General features: G+C 38.9%; 1 protein-coding gene across 1 annotated transcript in view; it reads right to left on the bottom strand.

Annotated features, from left to right (window-relative positions):
• LOC133444872 (receptor-type tyrosine-protein phosphatase beta-like) overlaps nt 1–22,327 on the bottom strand; it is a 51,703-nt gene extending 29,376 nt beyond the window's left edge. Inside the window, exons 1-7 of the mRNA XM_061722769.1 lie at nt 22,140–22,327; nt 6,418–6,439; nt 4,686–4,883; nt 3,612–3,869; nt 2,585–2,845; nt 2,119–2,379; nt 444–806 (exon numbers count right to left, since the gene is read on the bottom strand). Coding sequence (XP_061578753.1) covers nt 444–806; nt 2,119–2,379; nt 2,585–2,845; nt 3,612–3,869; nt 4,686–4,883; nt 6,418–6,439; nt 22,140–22,205 — 1,429 coding nt within the window. The 5' untranslated portion in view covers nt 22,206–22,327. The remainder of the gene's footprint in view (nt 1–443; nt 807–2,118; nt 2,380–2,584; nt 2,846–3,611; nt 3,870–4,685; nt 4,884–6,417; nt 6,440–22,139) is intronic.
• Between the last annotated feature and the right edge of the window lie 2,379 nt (nt 22,328–24,706).

Below are 24,706 nucleotides of genomic sequence, written 5' to 3'. Positions count from 1 at the left end.
GTTTATGACTGCAGTACATGGCCAGATGAACATTTTGAGGTCTTCAAACGGAGACAGAAGCTAAAATAATGCTATCAATTCATACGGACAGACAACTGCAAAGTACAGTGATTTACACACGTCTGTATTAATGTGAAGTCAGAACACTGAACAAGTGAAAACACAGTGACCTAAAACTGGATGATCTATAGCTTCTGAATTAAAGGAAAATATGTTTAAAAGTACATGGACAGCAGAATGTGCATCAGTTGTGATGTCAACTGGTTTTTGCCCAAATATAGAGACTATACGAGTGCAATGAAGGAAAAAAAAGGAATGAGATATCTTAGTAATATTATATTAAGTCACTATCTTCTTTTACTACTTTACTTCTACCATCACGTATCAGCCTGGTCTCTGGATATTCACCATATATTTATAACCAAACTGTACAGTTAACTTACTTGTGTACTGAGACACAGAGACACTCGCTCCTTCAGTATAACCATCACCTGATGCTGCAGTGATACTTATCACATACTGGACACCAGCAGTCAGGTCAGTGATGTTCTTAGATGTGTCAGACACATTTACAGACTCAGTCATGTGTCCACCTGTCCACTGAAGTCTATAGAAGGAGCTGTTTCCCTCTGGTTTAGTCCAGGTCACAAACACGGACCATGTCGTGAAATTATACACAGAAACATTTCTGACTACTTCAGGCTCTGTTAGTGGAGGACAAATACATGAAGATGAGGATGAAACCAACGATGACTCACACAAGCAGGACATAAGAGAATGTGTGAGAAAATCAGGAGTAAAGTAATATCACACAGAAAAAGCAACAAGAAGATATGAAAGGACAAGATGAATACAAATAATTAGTAGGAAAAATAAGCCAGCCGTCAATAAAGATCCAGCACATCATCTTACGTGTGTAGTGACACGTGGTGTCAGCATCACTTGTTGTTACATTATCTCCAGCCACTGTAGTGACAGTAAAACAGTAGTGGCCTCCAGGAGTCAGCTCAGTCACATTGTGATTGGTCTCAGTGACATTGGTACTTTGGATATTTGCTCCATCTCTCCACTGTACTTTATAGAAAGAGCTGTTTCCCAAAGGTTCGGTCCAGTTCAGATGTACAGAGGAAGTTGTGGTTTCAGTGACTGAGAGATACCTGACTACATCTGGCTCTGTGAGAGGAAAGATGTCAGATGGATCAGAATTTGAAAACCCATTAAAGTTCTCCTTTAGAATAAAGTCTCTGTAAAAACCTGTGTGGCAGGGTGGAGTATTGGGCGTGGTCTGCGGGGGAGCAGCACACAGGTGGCACGGGCCTGGTTTGGCTGATTGGGCACACCTGTGCCCAATCAATCTCTCCACCCTGCCTAGCTATTTAAGGAGTGGCTGCACACCAGCAAAGGGGTCTGCTCGAGGAATGACAGAGAGCGGCTGAGTGCTGATACATGTCTGGGTGATTAGAAATAAAGATTCAGAATTTCTTTACGAAACCCCATGTCCTCTTTCCCTGCCGGTTGACCCCCAGTAGCACAAGCGTGCTACAACCTGTTACTAGACTGGTTCCAGTCCCTGAGTCAACAATACCAAAGTCGCCTGATGAATAACTTCAGAACAGGTAGTTTATATATAAACACGGCCATGTTTGTCCTGGACATCTGTGTTCATGGACCATTATTGTTTATGACTGCAGCACATTTCCAGATAAACATTTTGAGGTCTTCAAACGGAGACAGAAGCTAAAATAATGGTATCAATTCATACGGACAGACAACTGCAAAGTACAGTGATTTACAGAATCTGTATTAATCTGAAGTCAGAACACTGAACAAGTGAAAACACAGTGTCCTAAAACTGGATGATCTACTGTTTCTGAATTTAGCCAAATATGTTTAAAAGTACATGGACAGCAGGATGTGCATCAGTTGTGATGTCAACTGGTTTTTGCCCAAATATAGAGACTATACGAGTGCAATGAAAGAAAAAAAAGGAATGAGATATCTTAGTAATATTATATTATGTCACTATCTTCTTTTACTACTGTACTTCTACCATCAAATATCAGTCTGGTCTCTGGATATTCACCATATATTTATAGCCAAACTGTACAGTTAACTTACTTGTGTACTGAGACACAGAGACACTCGCTCCTTCAGTATAACCATCACCTGCTGCTGCAGTGATACTTATCACATACTGGACACCAGCAGTCAGGTCAGTGATGTTCTTAGATGTGTCAGACACATTTACAGACTCAGTCATGTGTCCACCTGTCCACTGAAGTCTATAGAAGGAGCTGTTTCCCTCTGGTTTAGTCCAGGTCACAAACACGGACCATGTCGTGAAATTATACACAGAAACATTTCTGACTACTTCAGGCTCTGTTAGTGGAGGACAAATACATGAAGATGAGGATGAAACCAACGATGACTCACACAAGCAGGAAATAGGAGAATATGTGATAAAATCAGGAGTAAAGCAATATAACAGAGAAAAACAAACAAGCAGACATGTAGACAAGATGAATAATGAATATTCAGTAGGAAATAAGGCAGCGGTCAGTAAAGATCCAGCACATCATCTTACTTGTGTAGTGACACGTGGTGTCATTATCACTTGTCGTTACATTATCTCCAGCCACTGTAGTGACAGTAAAACAGTAGTGGCCTCCAGGAGTCAGCTCAGTCACATTGTGATTGGTCTCAGTGACATTGGTACTTTGGATATTTGCTCCATCTGTCCACTGTACTTTATAGATGAAGTTGTTTTCCGAAGCTTCATTCCAGGTCAGATGTATAGAAGTTGTTGTGATGTTAGTAAAAATGAGATTTGTGGGTTTGTTGGGCTCTATGAGTAGAGGACAATCACCAGAAAATAAGGACAAAACAGGACAGGAGAAAAAAATTTAGTGAAACTTTTAGTAGGCAGTAAATGCATCAGCTTAAAGGGTTAAAACACAGAAATCCAGATGTTTTTCCAGTCATTAAGCATATCATATTGGGCAACTATTTCACCACAAGTATAAAATAGCAAAGAAAGCAATTTGCACAGCCTGTCAGGTAAAAATAACTCATGGAGGAATAACAATGGAATGTTTGTGACAACAAATTTAATACAGCAGTTAAAACAGCACCGTCCTACTGAACGTGGTTAACGTTATGACTCTAGCAAAGGCAAAAAGGCCTAAAATCACAGGCAGTAAAGCACACATCCTGCAGCTGCTCATCTGTCATTTTTGATCAAGTTATTGAATTGGTGAAAAAAAAAATCAGATATTTAAGAAAATTGGGGATTGGAATGGTCAAAATAAAGAAGCATAATTGGTGCATTTTGAAAGTAAAACGATAGCTCACTACAGGAGTCAGTTCAGTGATTGTTTTACTACTGTTTAATCTTCACTGCAAATAAGAGTCGCTGTCCTCTGGGTCAGTCCTTTCAGAGACACTAAGGTTGTTGTAAAACGGGTGACAGTGAGATTCTCCACTACATCATGGTCTCTGAGTGACGGTGAAGCAAAGATCGAGTAAAATCAAGTAAACAAAACCACAGAGGAAAACTGCATTTCCCTCACCCTCTACCATCCTCACACATCAAGACTGAAACAGGTACTTACTCGTGTACTGAGACAAAGTGGCCGTTGTTCCTTCAGTCAGATTATCTTCTGCTACAGCAGAAACAATTATTTTATACTGGACACCAGCAGACAGGTCAGTAATGTTTTTACTTTCTTGGTCCACTGTTGCATTCCTGTTGTTTCCATCCGTCCACAGTACTTTGTAGGAGGAGCTTTTTCCAGGAGGTTTGTCCCACCTCACAAGAATGGAGGATGTTGTGACAACAGAGGCCTTAAGATTGGTGACCGCCTCTGGATCTACAAATCAGAGAGATGACACAGAGATAACAATTCATATTCTACAATTACGTCATAACATGATGTACTTGTGAAGTTTTTTCAAAATTTCTCTCGGCATTACACTCAATAAAATCCTTGTCACTAGGGCTGGGGATCGATTCAAATGTCAAGAATTTATTCAATTCTGATTCAGAAGATTCAGAATCGATTATCCTGATTTGATTCGATCGGATTTGATCCAATATCGACTTGGGTTAGTGTTATTAAAAATGTTTTTTGAGCTGTTGCATGAATTATATGACTGTGTAGTTATGCAACATATTAATACTAGTATTATATTGAGATTCAACAGCAAATATTGGCAGCTTATGAAGGCTGTAAGGACCGGTTGCCCTCCCAGAATGCTGATATAATTGCTTTCAGAAACATTGTGTGGGGCAGAATTATCAAACAGATCCAGGGCAGCAAACAGAGGTAGGGTCCTATGAAATCACTTTTAGTTTTTCCCACATTCTGTTTTTATTTTTTTCCATTTTCTGTGTTTTTCGGTTTTTAATTCTTGAGAATTTGGTTTTTAGCATTTTATGCAAATTTAACCCAAAGACAGTATATAAAGTAATTAAATATAGACAATTTATGCCATTATAACTGAAAAAGTTATTCTCATGTCCAACAAAACATTCCTTTTTTGGGCATAAACAACAAAATTCCAAAAGTTATTTGTATGAAATGAATAACTAAGAAATAAATAACTCAAATAGGCCTTTAAATATGACAAGTTATCACATACTGTACCTGGTTAATAAATGGGCGTAACAAAGTAAACAGACTTACCGGTTGTGATGTTGTTGGAGCAGTTAGAGCACTGAAAGAAAATCTGATAGACGGTTCCAGGAGTCAGAGATGTTAGAGAGCCAATTCCAGTGATGTTATTGGTGATTAAGCTGCAGTTTGATGATGCAGTTTGAGGTTTCAAAGTGACATTTGTTGTCGTTTTACTTAATCCTTCTTTGATTTCTTCATTGTATGTGTCTAAAAGATGAACAAGGAAAAACAGCGGACAAAAGATGCACAAATTAATGAAATAATAGATAATCATTCCTTTAAAGTTACTTTATGTAACTGACCTGTTGACAGCCTCATTGTTAGAGCCAATATGGATGTTTTTGGTTTCTTTTGGTTGGAAGACTAGTTAATTTTTGGTGTTACTTATATACCAAGCCACAAGGGGGCAGCAATCACCTTAGTAATGGGTCACGTCACACAATTAAAGGGGACCTATTATGGCATGTAATATCTATTTTAAACAGGCCTTGAATGTCTTAAAAACAAGCTTTTGGTTGTTTTTTCTAAATAAATTAGAAATTCAGCCTCTGACGAATGTCTTTATCATCCCATTCCCTAACCTCATTATCTATGCGGGATTCTGAGTGGGAGGGGAGGCTATGATAATGAGGCTCTGTGCTGATTGGCTGCCTGAATGACATGTAGCAGGGGAGGGCACAAAGCCTCGCTTTGGGCAGAAGAGCAGCCGCCTGCGTACATTATTAAACCGTGTCCTAACTGCATGCGATGCAAGCGAGCGTCAGCGACAAAATCAATTCCATTGCTTTATTTTCTATTGGACTGTCCTAACTGGACGCAGGGACGCGGCGCGCCGTTTTTAGCTGAACATTTGTCGGATGCCCTGCTTCTATTTTCTTCCTGTCGCTCGCGTTGAAACCCGGTTGAAAGCGCTGTAGGAAACGGTGATGGATGAGGAACGGCTGATCCAGTTAGTTGAAATGAGAAGTTATCTCTATGATACTTCCTCATTTCACTACAGAAACCTCAATAAAGTGGCAGCTGCTGGAGGGAGATGGACAGAGAGCGTCCGATGTCACGCAGTGCTACGCGATAGTCGGACGCTCGCATGCAGTTAGGACATGGAGTTTAGTTGTGGGCGTGGTTTGCATTTTGGTAACGTAACAACGGGAGCAGAAGCTGAACGGCTCGTAGAAGTCACATCACACTGGATGGCTCATCCGGGCGGCTGTACAGACACTGCAGAATTTGGTTGCTTTCCTCCTTCTCTGAGTTGGCAGGCTGAGGGGAGACCACTTTATATATGTTAAAGCAAGAGAAAACGTGTTTTTCATAATAGGTCCCCTTTAAGTATTAAATAGACACAGGTGTGTGGGCTCAGTGTGTTTGGGAACACAGGGAGAATAACGTTTCTTACCGCACGTTAAACCGCACTTTAATTAAATGTTATATAAACCACGGGAAAACAACATGCCACAACAAACAACAATAACGAGAGAGAGAGAGAGAGAGAAGACCGGTGAAGCAGACAACAAACAAAACTAAGGTGCGTGTAAAGAAAGTTATCAATCGGTCCATTCACCACCGTGGCTAATTAGTCACAACAGTCATAATGAACAAATAATTCCATATTGGTAAAGTGTGAAAACTAATTTCATCTCACTTCTAATTGTTTATTTTTATTTATCTCATTTCATTTTCATTTCCATTTATTTAAAATTCTCTGAAAAACAAAGTGAGAATAAAGAAGATGTTTACTTACTGTTGCAGTCTGCTCTGATGCCCTGCAGAGACCAAGACAGAAAAAAGCAGTAAATCGATTTGAACCAGCAGATGGCAGTATGTGGTTTTTAAAAAGAAGGACCAACTCCAAACCAAAGTTTCACTGAGAGCTGGTGCAGCGGCGGGCCGCCGCCCATCTCACTTTAGATTTTTACCTGTTTCAACACAAAAACTTTTCTCGATTTGTCATGAAGTCACTATTTTGCACTGAATGCCTACCAATTAGGCTAAATTCTCACATGACACTGGCCGAGTGACCAAAGATTTTACACTTGAAAGAAAGAAACAAACAAACACATGGCTTTAGGTTGATTGGTGATTTTAAGTTGCCAGTGTGGGTGCGTGTCCCCCCCTTCTGCCCAATAAGAGCTGGAAGATGCTCGAGCAGATCCTGCATCGGACTAAGCATTTATGGAAAATGGATGGATGAGTGGAAGTTTCTTTGAGCTATTGTATCAGCACAGTTATTGATAACAAGTCTTTAATATTAAACTTTTCAGATTGAGGCCCAACTGAATCAAAGCTACTTGTGAAATAAAATTTACACTATTCTATTTTGAAATATTAGTACATTTTTGAAAACAAACACACCACTTCACATAGCTTTCAAAGGGGGAAACATATCTGAGCACGCTTCCCTTTTGCATTATTCAGATGAATACACAAGTATGTGTATTATGTTTCATGGAAAACAGTCCTATTGTAAGTGAAAAATGACGCATGTGTGCCAGTAACTACAAACACGGAAGCACACGCTGCCATATGTAATCTTCCTGTGGCCCCATGGGTAAAACAGGGAGTCTGCAGTTATGGCTAGCCTTCTGCTTCCTTGTAGCACTTAATGTGTAATTTATCAAACTATAGAATAAGAAATTCTGATCAGAGTGAACTGCTGAAACTCACACACCCTCATGACCACCTCAGCTCTATGTGGCTCTGTTTTGGTATCAGGACAAATAAACCACATTTCTTATTCCACATTACTTATTGTCTAAAATGCAAACAGCCCTTTCAGACTATTTGCATCTGAGCTAAACATTAAACGCACTTCATCATCGCTAAAACTCGCATCTCTCTTTCCCTCACAAAGCTTGCAGAAAGGGTGATTATTAACTTCCAACAAGTTAATGTAATGTGTCAAAGTTATGGTCAGCTTTTATCGCAACTGGAATAAGTGTTCATGTTTTTAACATTTTATCATAAAATAAAGATTGGAAAGATTTCAGTAGACTGGAACAAGAGAATGGTTGGCCTTTTTCCCAAAAAATAAGCAGGTATCATCCTAAAAAGAGCTCTTCTCTTCTTAATAAACTGCTCATGTGCCATGCAAGGTTTCTGGAGCATTGTATTGTCTATTTTCAACTTTTTAGCAACGCTGAACTCAAACAAAATAGATTTTTAAAAATAGCTTTGATAAAGGAAATGATAAGCCAAATATATAAATTAGATATCTAAATTTGCTACTAGACCAGGGAACCAAGACAGAAGAAATCTTTTTTGTATTACATCTTAACTCTTCCACCGACCCGCAGGATCAGATCTGTCTCATCCCATAACGTCCCCTTTTTGTGGTGCCTGTATTCTGACACAGTAGAGCTAAAAAATATTATTTTTTTTCCATATGAGGAACAGCCTGCATGAGGAAGTACATGTGTGTGACTATGCTGCCGTCTGTGTATGGTATCTCACAAGGCTGATACCCTGAGATGAAGGGTGTTAATGGCTGCAAGAGAAGTGCAAATGTATCAATGTGCTTTTCTTTGTCAACACAGATCATCTCTGTGAAAGAGAACTTCTCACAGCGGTGGTGACTCAAAGCAGAGGTTTAGGAAAAACAGCTCATATTAATTTTATAGGTGTGGCTGCATTTACTGTAACCTGCTCCTTGCTTCTATTTTAGCCTTTAGATTTACAATGTCGTCGTTCGGCAACACGTAAGAGAAGCTTCCTGAAGCTCAAATATGCAATTTATTGAAAACAGCCACGAAAGAATTTGATACTCTGCGTTCAGTGAACTCACAAGTGGATCAAACACTATGTCCAGCTTAGTTTTAAAAAGAAAAAAAAAAAAAAGGTGTTTAAAATGGATAAAAGAGGTAAAGGTTCAGCATTACAGCCAAGTTAACCTTTTTTCATAATTCTGAGTTACACTTATAACTTTTTAGACTTATTTGACTTTCTGCAAACCCCTATATATATATATATATATATATATATATCTGACCACAAAATAAAGTAAATGGATAAAGATATTGAGTTAATGAACTCAGTTCATTAACTCTTTTAAAAATGTACTTTTTACATGTATTTAGTTACTCATATTCAAATGTACTGGCAAACAAGACTGGTGATAACTTTTTTTCATACTTATAATAATTAAATATATTAAATTATGATCAAACATCTTAGTTTTGCGAATAAATATGTGTGTTAGACATCCAAAGTCAGGTTCACAAGATGTATAATTGCAAACTTGCCAATGAGTCCAACCGTCTCAGAAGATGAACAGAAAATATTCGAAGAAGCAGCAACACTGAATTCTCTAAAAGGTTTGTACGGGAGAGATTGAGCCAAAGTTCTTACAAATGTATTTATTAATATATGAGATAGATGCAATATCTCTTCTTTGGCAAAGTCGTGGCACAGTATCTCCGTCCGTGTGGAAAGGAGTGTAGCCCAGTGTGAAATACTGTGGCCGTCGTTGTTATCGGTTTGCTGAGCTAACCTGGGCGGTGAGAAATTTTGTTGATTTTCGGACTCATCTGGGACAAAGTCAGTGATGTCAGATCATTCTTAACTCCGACATCTAAAATACATTAAATGCACCAACATTAAAACCACAGGCGCAACAAAACTGAAATTTAATGGGTTTTTTTGTTCCTTTTTGTGTTGTTTTTTGCTTAAACAAAATTGAGTCCTAAGTCAAAAAGCCAAGTTTGCTTTGAAAGATCAAAGCATTGTTGATAAATGATATCTGCTCCTCTTCCTGCAAATCTCCTGCCAGTTTTACCGTCAACATGAAGCAACATCAAAAAGAAACAGACATTTGTGCACATATTGATGCAAACTTTAGCCAGTAAAATGTGTAAACCTTAAATTCAATAACACAGAAATGGATATATTATGGTGCTTTGGACTGTTCTGGTAAAGTCAGGTACAGACATGGGTAAATGCAACTTTGATGGACAAAAATACCCAGCATTCCCTTCTTTTCCCTTTGCTCCAAAAGAGCAATAATCTTATTACACTTAAATTAAAAAAGTTTGGTCACATCACTGCATTTACAACTATATGTTGAGAGTTTGATGGTTCCATTTTTTTAATGAACTAAATCCGTTTGTACTGGGAAGCTGGAATTTCTGTACTCCACGCCTGGTCCCAGAGGAGCTCCGCTCGTCCTCATCTCAGCTCCGGCAGAAGTAGTTTCAGATGTCGTTTCGATAGTAACAATAGAAATGAGCATGTTTATGGATATCTAATAAAAGTAAATGTAAAGTAATGTTAATGAGCTTTAGAGGTTAGCCACAAGCTAAGTCATCCAAACTAAAATGGCTAAATGTGACTGACAAAAGGCGGGCGTGTTCATTTCACCTATTAACAACACGAGGCTGGGAGGCGGGGCAGCTATGGAGTTAATGCAATTTACATAAAAACTGTTTTATTTTAGCTTATATTTCACTGATTTTTGGACTGTATGGACTGAGACGGGGGTGAATTAATAATACTTTGGGGGTCAGTTACATGACTAATGTTAAGAAAATGAATGAAACTGGTATCAGGTTTAAGCAAGCACACAGAAAAAGAGAAAATTATTGGTTGATGTGTTCAATATTTTTTAGGAAATATCAATTGAAATGCTGAGGAGACATCATTGCAGTTGGCTTTTTAGAGCTTTTCATCCTGTCAGATGTTTTTTTTTTTTCATTTTGTTTTGTTTTATCTTCATCACAGACAAATTAGACAACGGGCACTTTTAGAACTGACTCTCATCTCTTCAGCAAGCATGAATCAGAAATTCTTAATCTTCTAATCTAAATGATCCCATGAAAACAGGTACAGTAATGTACAATAGAAGAGCAAGCAATGAGCCAACCTACTAAACTGAATTTTAATCTAACGTCCACCTCATTATTCTCCAAAGGAAAAATATATTGCTGCTGCACATATCAACGAAAAGAAAAATTAACATTACATTATATTACAAATAGTTATGCAATGTCATTGTAAATCATTGTATTATAGTCGGCAGAAACGTCCCATATCTGCCTCCACATGTAGACAACTGTTTAATCAGTGATGAATCACGTCGTCAGTATAAACTGTGCTTTTGTGTAAAAAGCAGTTTGTGCTGTAAATTGCGTTTTAAATGTAGTGACATAATTAATAAATTTGGATATAAATACTTTCAGCTTCACAAGAATATATCAAAGGTCACATACCAGTGTGTACAAGCTGCATCCCAACACCATGAAAATCCATGTTTTCAGACAAACAGTCGTGTTAAAGTGATATCTGGGATGGGACTTCTCTAAACTATGACTCCCAGAAGTTTTGTTTCTCTTGGCCCTCTGCCTGAGAATCATTTATTTTTCCTCTCTAAATAAACAAAACAACCACACTTTGGTACTGAGTCAGGCAGCAGGAATAACCCTCAGTCCCCTTTGGGAAAATACTTCCCTAGAAATGATTAAAGTCAAAGGAAGGGCTTCGTTTCTCTTATGAACACGCTGTGACTCTCGTCCATCCATCTCAGGCGCCACATGATCATTTCAGGCAAGCTCAGTCCATTATGCTTCTTTTCATTTTGCCTTTTTGACACGAATATTCTGCTTACAGCTTCTTACGCTGCTGTTATTAAGTTATTTTGATGCTTTTGCTGCGAGACACAAGATATTTCTTACAGACTGTGTCCACTACTTGCATAGGGGAACACGCTCTCCTGGGACTCAGCCACTCTCAGTCTGTACACTATCTGCACCCCTTGTCAGGGCCAGTCTGAAGGAGGAGACGGAAATGGCTGTACAGAGCACTATGTAAACATTACATCACCCCTAAAGGCAGCCTGCCACTCTGATTCCTTCAGATTCCTAACAGTCAGCCTCCTGATAACACCCAAGTTCCTTCCTGAATAATAACACTCCGACCCAAAAACAATCAAGAAATCACCTTAAAAGCTGTTTGTTCAGGGATCGGGCATTTAACATTAAGTCCTCAAATCTGATAACGCAGAACAAAAGCATAATGAAATATGCACAATACTTTGTTTCTGCTCCTTGAATTTCACAAAGTCAAAAAAATATGGCTGAGGTCTCGCCGGTGCCTTCGTGGCTTGCTGAGTGGAGAAAGGGGACACTGTATATTCTGCAAAATGATGTTATCTGGCTCTACATGAGGTGCTGGCTTCTGTGTATCTGTGTGTGCGTTGATGACTGTCACTAAATATACAGGGGGCCTAAAGCAGAAATATAGCAGTCATCTCTCCTTCGTGGATTTTCATCTTCCTTCTCAGTTGGACCGTTTCATCTTTTGTTAGTTTACTCGCAGAAATCCTTTGTCCTGTTTAAGTATGTGTTGACGTCTCCTGTCCTCAACAGATGTTTGTTCTTTATTGCCGCTGGTATTTTGCAGCCCTGTTACCAACCTTTCAGTGGGTTACTTTATCGAGAAACGAAAACACGACTGGGAAAAGAAAAAAAAAGAACAGGGTTTAAAATTAACCAGGTCTAACTAAAATGTATCGATATCTTTTAAGGCCGTTTCTGACAATCAGTTCAATCAAGTCCGACATTACCAGTTTTAAGTACCTACCGGTGTTTGCAGGACCACAATACAGGTGGGAAGCAAATGTGTATGTATATTGCACATTATTTAGCATATTTCATTAAACCATATTCTGTAGGAAACGTGATAATGAATCTATTTCGACTTAAAATTGCTCTAACTCTCTAGCCGTTCAGCCCAGTTTTCACTTAAACTGCCTGATTATTGCTTGTTCAAGCAGAATGATGACTAAGTTTAACTGACAGCTTATCAGCTCCTGTCAGCTTCGCTGCGACTACAGCAGCAAGACAACGTCAACGTTTATTATGTTTTTGGTTCCCTGAGTTGTTCTTCATTAGGTCATGTTTAGCATAGATCCACTTACACTTCATGTGATTACATGTCTAATTATACTGCATTGTTTAAAACACTTGAAGGCCTGCACAAAATTGACATTTTTTTGAGACAAATATTAATAAAACAAAATCTATATGTTTGACTGCATGTCATGAAACTATATTTGAACTAGAGATCCTAACTGCTAGCTGTAATCCTCAGAAACTTGTCTGAAAATGCAATCATCAATACATAAACTATATGTTACAGGGCCAGTCTTTTTATGGGGTTTTCTTCCTCAAGTGGCAGCTGGTGTTCTATCTAAAGTTCATTGCCTCTGTACTTACTCATTGTGTCTGTTCCAAGATAACTTCCTGGCACTTCCTGTGCCCACCCAGAGACCGCTGATAACACATTTGGACGACATTAAGGATGTTTTATTTAAGCACTATGTGCTACTTCATAACTCCACCTCATTAAGGTCAAACAAAGGAAGACAAGACCCATGAAACAATAGTTTATAATTCAACAATGTCGCACTTTAAACGGCTAACAACTGAACATGCCTGCTGTTGTGAAAACTACTTGACGGACTGTTACACTCGCTTCTTGCTGTTGTGTGGCAACAGTTAAAGATCTTTTGTTTTTTACTTGACTCCCATACAGCGCTAATAGACTAAGACAGAGACTGAGGTCTGCTTTTAATTTTTATTCAGTAAAAGTACTCATATCATAAAGTACTTTGTCATGAGAAAACTTCTGCCTTCTGCCAAGAGAAAGTGTGAATTATTGGAAAAAAATGTATTTAATGGATTAAAGGTTTCAATGGATTCAAGGGCTCAGTGCAGGAAAATATTCAGGGATTATATTAGAGATCCTCCTGCTTTTTTTTAGTTGAATTAAAGCTTTTATCACAATCACATTGCAATAAAAGCTCCAAGTTAGAGGGCAATAGCCGTGAAGGCAAGAGAGTTGAAGTGGGAGAAATTGCAGCGAATGTGTAATTTAAATATTCAACGACTATCACCTCGTAAGTTACAAGCGGTGGAATGTAGGTGTGTTATACCTGAGATTTGACTTTTCATGCAGGTAAAATCCCGGTGGTGGAAAAGAAAAAACAGTTGTATAAAAGTACATTGCTCCGACAGGTAACTTGTAGATAACAGCCTCAGTTGTCACTCACTTTGATAACATGTGACCGGAGCAATGAAAACATCATTCAAGGACCTTCAGTGGGAATAACAGTGCCATCAATATATCCTATCATAGTGAAAAAATCCTCAAAGACAATTCCTTTACTAACTGAGGCCAGAGCAGATTAAAACGGTTGGTGCGAATCATATCAATTTCTCAATTATGTAGGCTACTCAAAGTCCTTTGAAATTCTTTGACGGCTCTTACGGGTTAGAGGCCAGGAAATATGCAGCTGCTCGGCTCCTACTGCTTGAGATCCAGCTCTGCACGCCAGTTACTCTCTTACAGGGTATGTTTATCACCCCCGTCATTATGAAAATAACTCTCATTAGCAAATACATTTAAAGTTAAATAAATAAATAGCAACCGAAAATAATTAATGTGAAGTAAGAGCATAGGATGGGGGATATTTGTGAGACATGGACGATTAAGATTGTGTATATAGGTCATGTCAGTGATTTTCAACCACTGTGCCGTGATACAATAGTTTGCCATATGAGATTGTCAGGTGTCCCGTGGGAAATTATCCAGTTTCACTTAATTTGTGCAAAAAAAAAAAAAAAACAATGTCCCTGCAAATGACTTTCCCTTGTTAAGGGCGTGTTTCTGCAGTTAAGTGACTACCAGAGTAAATAAATACTCCATATCAGTGGTTGGTAGACGGTAGCTCCCTCATGACCTTATTAATTTAAGAGAATAGTGATGCATGTAAGACTTGGCAGTGACAAATTGTGCATTTTTTGGTGGTGATGTTCCACCATATTTGTATTTATTTTACATTGATCCATTATCTATACCTACTTCATCCAATACAGGGTCACAGGGGTCTGCTGGAGCCTATTCCAGCTTATCAGCGGTGAGAGGCAGGAGTTCACCCTGGGCAGGTAGCCTATCAGTCAATGTACGCAGGAAACCCACGCAACCAGGACAAGAACATGTAAACTCCACACAGCAAGATTCCTGCTGGGTCTCGGGTCAAACTAGGACCTTTTGGTTGTGAGGCAACGGCGTTAACCACTAAGTCGCCGTGCTGCCCGGGTGTAAGGATGTAAGGATTTCTTTTATTTCTAAATTTAAAAAAAAAAGGCCTAACAAAAAGTGCAGCATCTTCATTCAATGTAACGGGATTTCATAGTCCAAACAATGAAAATCAAAATGCACATTGTAAGATCTATTCTCTGTTGAAATTAACCTGCTTCAGCTTGATGAAGGGGAGGAGGCAGAGAGGAACTCCAAGACTGAAGCAACAGAATCTGATTATAAGTAACCCCAGTTTCTGAAACAGGCTTGAGTAAACCGTTTTCCTCTTGGTAGAGTAACAGATCGGTGCGTCATCAGATGATTACAAAGAATCTCGATTTCATTTTTGTTGACTACTCAGGAACAGTGAAAGGAGACATTTGTAGCTTCAAGGACACCGCAGAGGTGATGTAAGCAGTAAACGATGGGTAGTTGTTATGTAGAGATTTGTGGTAATCACTTCTTTTCAGAACATCACCTGGAAATTCAATAACATTATCAATATTCATATTACATACAACCTAAAAATAAATCAAATTATTGAGACTTAGTCACTTTATAGTGACTATTCACATTGGCCGTCACAATTCAGATTCTGATAAATGACAAATTAAGATGCTTTAAGTTTTTATTAGTTTCATTTTAATGACAGCTATGAAAACAGGTAGCTAAGTCTACCTCTCATACAGATATTAGAGGTACACTTAGCCACACGGTTGGTTGTAAACTGCTATTTTTGAAGCTTCGAGTTCAGCATTTGGCTATCGCTGTCCTGATCTTCTTTGGACTTAAAAAATTACCGTATTTGGACAAAAGAGTGACGTTGGAGAGGTGAAAGACAGAATCTGATTGGACAAAAATAGTCTTTTTGAAGACTTAATATATACTTACTCAGAATTTATAACTCTAATGGATGACAACTGTAATACGGCAAGATTTAATTTAAGATATGTATTTTAAAACATATGACCACCAACACGCAGATGAGACACTTCTTTTTTAATAAACCATAACGGAGGAAGCACTATTTAGCGCCAGCAGCAACAGTCACAGTTATTACTTAAATTGCACTATGAGGCCATAATATGACCAGTGTTGTTAGCAGCAAAACAAGTAACACCGAATTCATATTTGTCTGTCCGGTCAATTGAATCACATCAACTCCACAACTGATCGTATCACTCTCCACACTCCAAAGGTGCATCAGGCATATTTATGTCCTTGCAAATTTGACAGAATTAAAGCCAAACAGACTTCCTGTGAAATTCCGTATGAGCATTGTTCTGACAAACACTATAGGAACGTGAATCATAAAGCAAAGCAGCGCCTAAAAATATCCACTGCCAAAAATTTCCAGAGCATGATCGCATGAGCTATGTGTGTACTTTTTTCTACAGGTATCAACTTCCCACAGTCCCGCTGCTGCTATCAAGCGCCACATCAGAGGCAATGGAAATGAGTAACACGGTATTTACTGTCTCTGACGCTGTGCTCTGCAGACTGCTCAGCTGCTGGCTGCAGATACCCATCAGAGTGCAATATACTTGCCATTAGAACTTCCTCCAGATGGTGGCCTGCAGCAAGCAAATGTTGTGATTAAATGCATGTATCTCCCTACACCCATAGATTCTGGCCACAGAGGGTTGTGCTGCTAAACTGATCACTTAAGCGTGACTAGTGTGAAAATTATGAGAACCTGATCAGAGGGGTGTGGAGTGTGAAAGGGCAGAACTTCTAATATAAGTGAATACTTCCCTGTTAATATACTGGACAGTCTAATTACTGTATTTGCATGAAAAGAGGAAGAACAGCTATTAATGATTTTTTATTTGAAGCTAGATTATGAAGCAAATGATACTGATACAGTTCCTGTCACCCTAGGTGACCTTCTCCTTGACTGTAGTCACGGCATAATCTTTGTTGCCTCTCTCATACATAAATGGTAAAAGCCATTTATATTTGCCTGAAACGCATTGCATAATTAGTCTTTTGTAAAACCATAATTTTCCGTAATAATATTAGACACAGTTCCACTGTAGACCAATGACAACTGCAGATTAGTATAAATGTTAGCCATTACTACTACTACTATCATTTAGCAGAGGCTTTTATCCAAACGCGCCTTACATCTGAAAGAACAACACAAGCAAAAAATCACATAGAAGGGTACAGCTGGATACTGTAAGTGCTGTCACACTGCTGTGAGTCCAGTTGGACACAGGTGCTGTCATGCCGGTGCTAGAATTTTTTATTTTTTTGTTCCGTCCCCCGCCAACACAATAGTCCCTTTATACAAGAAAGCTACGACTAAAAAGACATAATCATGCGATCATCTTGTCATAGGTGCATGCAGCTTACTCAGTGCTGAGTCATGCAAAGAGCTGGACAAATCTAACTAATTCTCATAAGCAAAGAAGTTAACTAGATGCAGAAGTGCTCCTTAAAGAGCTGAGTCTTTAGCTTGCTCTTAACAGACTCTGCAGATCAGACAGAGTTTCACTGGCATTACAGAAGTAAGGTGTCAGTGCGACGCCCAGCTGCTCAGGCGCTTCCCTTAGTTGGTTGACATTTCTTGTGGGAAGCCGTGTTAAGTCTCGGAGCCACAGGTCTGATCCCAGAGGCAAAATTGGCCACAAGGGCAGGTAAAATCTCTCCAGGTGGTGCTATACCGTCACTAAACGCAATTTAGTGGTGTCGAAAAAAATTTAAAGTAACAGCCTCACTTCGATGAAAAGCACTTACCTAGTCATTTGTCAAATAACTACAGCTGAGGACTTTAACTGTTTCTTTCCTTGGTCTGGACTTACTGGCTCTAAAATATATTAACATTGTCTAAAAATGAAGTTGCCGTATAAAATCAGAATCATGTTTATTTGGCCAGGTCAGGTCAGACGAGACATGGAATTTGACTTGGTTATTTTCGCTCACAGTAACTAGGTAATATACAAATGACAGCTCTTATTAACATATATACCATTTTTAAAAAGTGAAAGGTGCAGCTGAATGAGGTTGCATTGTCACAGCATATGATTGTGTTATTATTATTATTGTTATTATTATTATTATTGCACGGTGATTGATTAGTCTGAGACTATGAGTGATGAGAGAGAAACTAAAGATATAAAGAATGAAAACTGTTTCATTTTGAATAATAGTGAGAATTTCTCAGGATCCTTTTGATGGTTCTCAAGTGTCATTGAAAATTGGATTTATCCTTCAAAACAGAGTTCAGTCTGGGCCCTACCGATCAACTGCCATGTCTGTACTTTGGACTTTTACTCCTCAAAAAAAAAAAAGATACTGCAGTTCATCACCTGGTTGTTGGCTCAACCTGATGTAGTTACCTCATAATAAGGGAGCGCTACAAATCCTGTATGAGGAACCACACGTCTGAATCTGGAGAAAGAGAGACTTAAAGACCACTAGGCATATAAAATAGGAGAAAAATAATAATTTCTTTATCACCACTAGAGCCTTGTCCGGCCACTGATAAAATGATAGCTATGTCCTGACAATGAGGCCATTCAGGCTGCGAAAGAAGCCTCTGTCTCATTTACATGAACTGGGGAACTGTGACTCTTTGTAATTCATCTTGTACTTTACATGTTGAGCTTCCAGTCGCATTCCTGGTTAAAGGCAGCACGTCTGAGGACGTTCATTTGAAACTGAACTGTCTTGACCGTACGCGAAGGGGGCGGAAAGTGGGCGGAGCTTCTGACAAAGGAGGACTTGAATTGACACGGTATGGCTTGTGCTTTCTAACTCAAAAAGTAAGAAGGATGCATTTAGACAGAGAAATGTATAGTCGACATTATTGAGTGATTGTTCGTCATCACACGTCATCCACATTTCGAGTTGAAGCAGAGCACACAGATTAAACATAAGTGCCAGTCTTTGTAAATGTCAGGAAACATCACGTTTCTTCATAAAGTTGCCCGCTGACAACAACACCACAATTATTTCATTTCTACCCGCTGAACGGAGGGAGGGAACGAGAGGCAAACTGACACTCTGGATGAGGACAGTGAAAAGCTCCATACCATGATAAACTCATGCAAAGCGTTGAACTTTTCCTGCTCAGGTAATTAATAGCTCACTGTTAAACTGTGCCATCACACGCACTTGTCTTGTCTGGACTGGGCTGTCAACCAGTCTGCTTTATATTATCAGAGTACAGATGCAAATGGCATAAACAACATGCCAAAAATCATCTTCAATTCATTTAGAATGGGGGGGTTTGAAATTCAGAATAAGTGAGACAGAGAACCTGACGAGAAAGACTCTCTTTAAGGGTGATTTGTTATTTTGAGAGTGGAAATACTTCATGGAAAATATCAGAACGCAAAACAACTTTCTTTTGGGGAACCTGCAGTGAAAATTTCCCCTTTTCAACTGAACATTCTGTTGTACCTTTAGAGAAGCAGGGACCAAATTTGCATTTCATTCAATCTGATTTTTAGGAACTAAATTCAACATCTCATGCATCCTCGGTCAAGCCCATAAATACCACGGCCCAAATGTATTTGAACAAAATCACTTTGTTTCCCTTTCTATGACCAAAAATCCTCCCGTGAGCGTCTCACCAACCCTCTAAGCCATCGTGTTGAAACGAGATGTCTAGATGTCAAATGCAGCGAGAGATAAATCATAGGAGAGCTGATCTGTCCCAGAAAGGGAGGAGTGAGGAAAAGTAAAAAGTGACAGCAGAAAGAAATCTCAAAGTAAGAAAAAAGGCGAATAAGAAATGAGACACGTAAGAACAACGATTGTTTCTCACTAGACCGCATCACAAAGAACATGCAGATTAACTCCCTAAACCCGAAAGCTGAAGTGAAGAGCCGATTTTCAGGTAGTCAAAAGTTGAAAACATGGCCTCTAATCTCTGATTTCATCAAGTAAACAGGTGGTTTAAGCTCAACATGTTTTGAACAAGAAGGTCCTGATGGTCTTGACTCTCATTTTTGGGTGAAGTTGCATCTGAGGGCTCAACAAACCAAATCAGGTTTTTTTTTTTTTTTAACAAGAATTCTGAAAAGAAAAAATATCATGAAAATCTTGTTTCACATTAAGGGATGTCAGTATAGAAGCCTGAAGCCTTTTTCACTCTCTTTACAGCTGTGAAACCAGCTGCGTTGGCGTCCGACTCACATTTGCATGTGTAGCTACCGTGTGTCCTGTGTGCCTCCGTGCTCAGCATGTATGACCTTCATAGAAATTAATGGCTCAGCACACCTTCATTTCCCTATCAAAGCGACTCCGTTATGAAATCCAGTCACATTTGTTTTGTCACCATAAGACAATTAACATCCAAGTTTAAGAAATCACTTAACAAATCTTCCTAACTAAGATAAAGGCCTCTACAGCGTTTGCCTCTATCATGTTAAAGATGTCCACAAGTTAAAAACAGCATCTTCAGAGAGATGATCATGTTTAATCAAGAATCTACTGCTCAGTTTATAAGTAATGGAAGTAAGAGACAAATTAAATTATTGAATAACTGTGTTGTTGTTATTGTTGTTTTTGTTGTGAATTAATAATTGTTTCCAGGATTTAGCTGGAAATAATATGATATCAGATTAGCAACTCTACAGTGTACTCATTCAAATAAGGTCCAGAACAACCAAATAAAGGATTAGGCTGATTTGATTGATGCCCAGAAATTAAAATATGAACCCTGTCCTCATAACTTAATGGAAACACGGGTCAGTGGTGAGGCGTTTCTTAGTTACATGTTTCCACATTGAAGTTCTGCTTAAAGTGTAGCAAATAATATCATTTCACCAAGACAGTGATGACAGTTGGCAGGAGAAGTTACATGAGCTTTGGGGTTCAAAGTCACACCTTTAACATAGGTGTGACAAACATCTTCACACTTTCAGCGTAGCGGTTAGTGGTGCTCTCACACCACCTCTGCCCTAAAATGCTGCCTAAATTTGGCTGTAAATTGACTGGTTCGTTCATTTATATCAGTTTCCACCCCCCAGTGGTAAATCTATCTCAGTCAGATCTTATTTGATGTCTTCGTGTCAAGTCAGTTCCACATCCGTCCGTGTTTCCTAACAGTCAGAGGTTCCATACACGCAGGTGTTAAATGTGGATCAAAGGAGAGCGCAGGTACAGTTTGGTACCGTGCCATTGAAAGGCTTGTCTAACCTCACCTGTAAATGAGACTCGTTTCTAAAAGTGGGAAATGTATTTGCATATGGAAAAGTCTCATATTATTATTATTTTTGACTCGTTTTTGTAACTTTTAATTGTACTTTTCAATGAAGTTAGATCATATGACTCAACTTTTAAAGTATGCATTATGCTTTTAAATTAAAGTTGATTCTTTGTTGCACTTGCTTTAATAAACTAACCATTAATTCACTTGTTTGTCTCTTGAGTGCAATTGGATCAATCGCATGCCCCTTTCCAAATAACGTCAGCCGAGCATAAGTTGGAGTTGGTTCAAGCTGAAAACTTTTTAAGAACCAGCTTGTTTCTCCACAGGCCAACATAATGGCTCACACTACAATAAACACACAATAAACTTTCAAAATGTAGTCTGCAGAGTGTTATTTCTTTTTTCTAAGGCCGCCCCATCACCTGATGCTAGTAACTCTTGGTTTCATACCAACAAAGAGTCGTCCACCCTCTAGGAGAGGTTTTCCCGGGTGTTCTTTGGCCGTCCAAACACAAAAAGATTTGGTTAGAGGTTATCCGAACCAGCACCAGAGCTGCCTCGGTTGAAAGGGGGTATGAGCTGCACCTCATTCCATTCCTGACCCCGTTTTTGTTGGCTGCACACTTCCCAACATGCCTTTCTCCACCTCTCTCACCCTTTTCTCCATCTCTCACCAGATAGACCAGTGGGGCGAGGACAGGTGGGTTTGCTGCTGGATGCCTCAGTCTCTTCCTTATGTAACTTCTTCTCAGACTGAACACACTCAATTCTGAAAGTCTGGTCAGTTTTTGCAAATTTTGAAGTGATGATAGTTCAAAAGTCTAAGTTAGTATAAAGCCTCTCATTTGACTCACTTATTTTAACTATTACCAAAACTGTGTTCCTGTAAATATGTCAAAGCATTTTTTCCCCCTCAAAACAGTCAACCACTGTTAAATCTCTCAAGTTGAAAGGTGAGTGTAAAACACCTGAGGTGTTAAATGTGAATCTATTTAAACACTCGCTTCTTTATTAGGTATAGCAGGTGTACCTAATAAAGAAGCGAGTGTTTCCTACCAGACTGTTTCTCACAGCATCTACCTGCGCGGTGCGCAACAGGTGCAGTATCACCAAAGTGAGGAAAAAACATACAAACAAACAAAACAAAACAAAACAAAAATCACGTTTAAAACAAACAGAAAACAAACAAGTGTGCGGCAAATATAAACGGGTGAGAGGTTTCTTACTTCGAGGAGAGCGCTGCAGAGCAGGACGGTCCAGAGAGAGCAGCTGGAGCGCAGCAGCGGCGTCATGATGCCGCTCGCCCGAGCACAACAAAGACGCGTCTTTTCTACCCGTTGAAGGCTCTCATGTCCGGACTTCCCTCTCCGCTTGAAACACAGCCTAACCAACTCAACTTCTCGCCCCGTAAAGCCGTCGCTGCACCAAGCGGAGTTAAAAGTGAGAGTGGGGAAACTTTTAGTTCGCGCTTGCTGGGAGGAGCGGCGGCCGCGCGTCACTCCGGGAAGTTGAGTGGAGCTGCCACTCCTCTCATCATCATCATCAGCCCTGCTGCTTCAGTATCACCCACAGGGACACAACACTCTAGGGTCGCCACCCGTCCCGTAAAATACGGAATTGTCCTTTATTTGAGAAAATAATGTTGCGTCCCTTATTGAACTAATAGGGACGCGATTTGTACCGTATTTTCATTAACTTTTACACCATATTCTAGTTGAATTATTGAAATAAGTTAACTTTTACACCATATTCTAGTTGAATTATTGAAATAAATTAACTTTTACACCATATTCTAGTTGAATTATTGAAATAAATTAACCTTTACACCATATTCTAGTTGAATTATTGAAATAAATTAACCTTTACACCATATTCTAGTTGAATTATTGAAATAAATTAACTTTTACACCATAGTCTAGTTGAATTATTGAAATAAATTAACTTTTACACCATATTATAGTTGAATTATTGAAATAAATTAACTTTTACACCATATTCTAGTTGAATTATTGAAATAAATTAACTTTTACACCATATTCTTCACCTGTAGGCTATATTACATCTGGGCTGATGTGGACATACAGAGCATAGGAGGCTATTTCAGCTGCTATATGGTTGGCTGTCTGTACAGTCATGCAAGTTCAATGCTATTAAAGCACTTTAAACTTTAAATCAAAGCATTTTGTTTTTTCATATAAAATAAACACATTTTTATTCAGTTTAGAAGTTTTGGGGCTTTTTTTTTTTTGCTCCTGCGCTGCTGAAATCGGGGCGTCCCTTATTTCTATTTCTGAAAGGTGGCAACCCTAGTATCACCCACAGGGACACAACACTCTGTTCTGGGGATTTCGACGAAAAAAAGGGCCTGAACCAGCTCCAATCTTTAAAAGAAAACGAGTCATCCCACATACTCGCCATAACTTGGGTAGGAAGGAATGCAACCTGTGGTCCCTTTAGCCTACTAAAGAAAAACAAATGGTTTGGGGCAATTGTCCTGCTGACACCGCGAACATCGAGTGATGCTGCAGGCTGCTTTCACATGAGCACAAAGTGCGTGACGAAGAAATGATGGGCTCTTTAGCGCGCAAGAGAGCTACTGACAGTAATGAATGGATGTCACGGGGCTCCTCATGTGATACCAACAGAGACTTCTGCACTGAACAGAGGCATGTTTAATATCCTGGAGATCCCAAACCAGTTTCATGTTGATTCTGCCATACTTGATCAATCCACCTATAACTTTTTCAAACTATTGATTGAAAAAGGGTTGTGGCATGATCTCACAAACTCATTTATAGGCTGATAAATGAGTTTGTGAGATCATGCCACAACCCTTTTTATTTATTTATTTTTTGTACTTGCAATCTACAAAAGGCTTGCTTGAAATGTTGATTTGGTTGCATTAAAAAGAGCCATGGACTAAACTGATATTCAGTTTTCAGTTATATAAATTACTCTCAAGTGAAGGTTCAGGCAAATATTTTGTAAAAAACGGATTACTACATTGTCCTAGTTGAAGCTACATTACTATACATGTCACATGCTTGGAGTTTAAAAGAGACATGATATACTTTCACAGGAGTTATTCATGAAGTTTATATTATTATATTTAGATCAAAATACCACACAGATACAGTACAAAGGCTCCCTATTCAACCATCTTTTCACACTTTTCCTCATAAAAGCTTCTGTCATGGGGTGCCGTGGCGTGACTGATAATAGTACATATTTATTCCAAAATAGTGTTTTAAAATGAAACTATCTTGATTCAATTCTTTGTCAGAAAAACTTTTCCATCCACATTACACCACTTTAAATGCGTATAAGGTGAAAACTGGCTGTAATTTCCTCTGCAGATTATAATAATGTCCACCCTATGCACTGTTATTATATATGGGTTAGCAGTTAAGGTATGTTAGGGAAGGTTATATATAGCACAGAACAACAAATCAGAAAGCAAATTTGTACAAGTTTTTTGTTGTTTCCGACTGTTTATGGTTTTACCCATCCACATTAGACAGCAACAGTTGAGTTTTCAAACTAAAATGGGGTGAGTAGCTGTTAAAAATGTTTCTTTTTTTTTACAGTCATATGTAAGTGTAGCAAAAGCTTTACATTTCTAAATGAACATGGGAGACTGCACTCCATCCATTCCTCTGGAGGGTGTGCCTTTTTTAAATGTGTCTTACAGCTTTGTGCTACCATTTACAAGGCACAGCATATGCAGCATGATGTGAAGTGGAAATAAAGACGTGGAGACAGGATAATTCCTACCCTGACAGGGATCAGTGTG

This window comes from Cololabis saira, chromosome 5 (assembly GCF_033807715.1).
Source record: "Cololabis saira isolate AMF1-May2022 chromosome 5, fColSai1.1, whole genome shotgun sequence".
Taxonomy (NCBI): domain Eukaryota; kingdom Metazoa; phylum Chordata; class Actinopteri; order Beloniformes; family Belonidae; genus Cololabis; species Cololabis saira.
The sequence above is the reverse complement of the archived record's forward strand: the minus strand, read 5'-3'. Positions and strand labels throughout refer to the sequence as shown.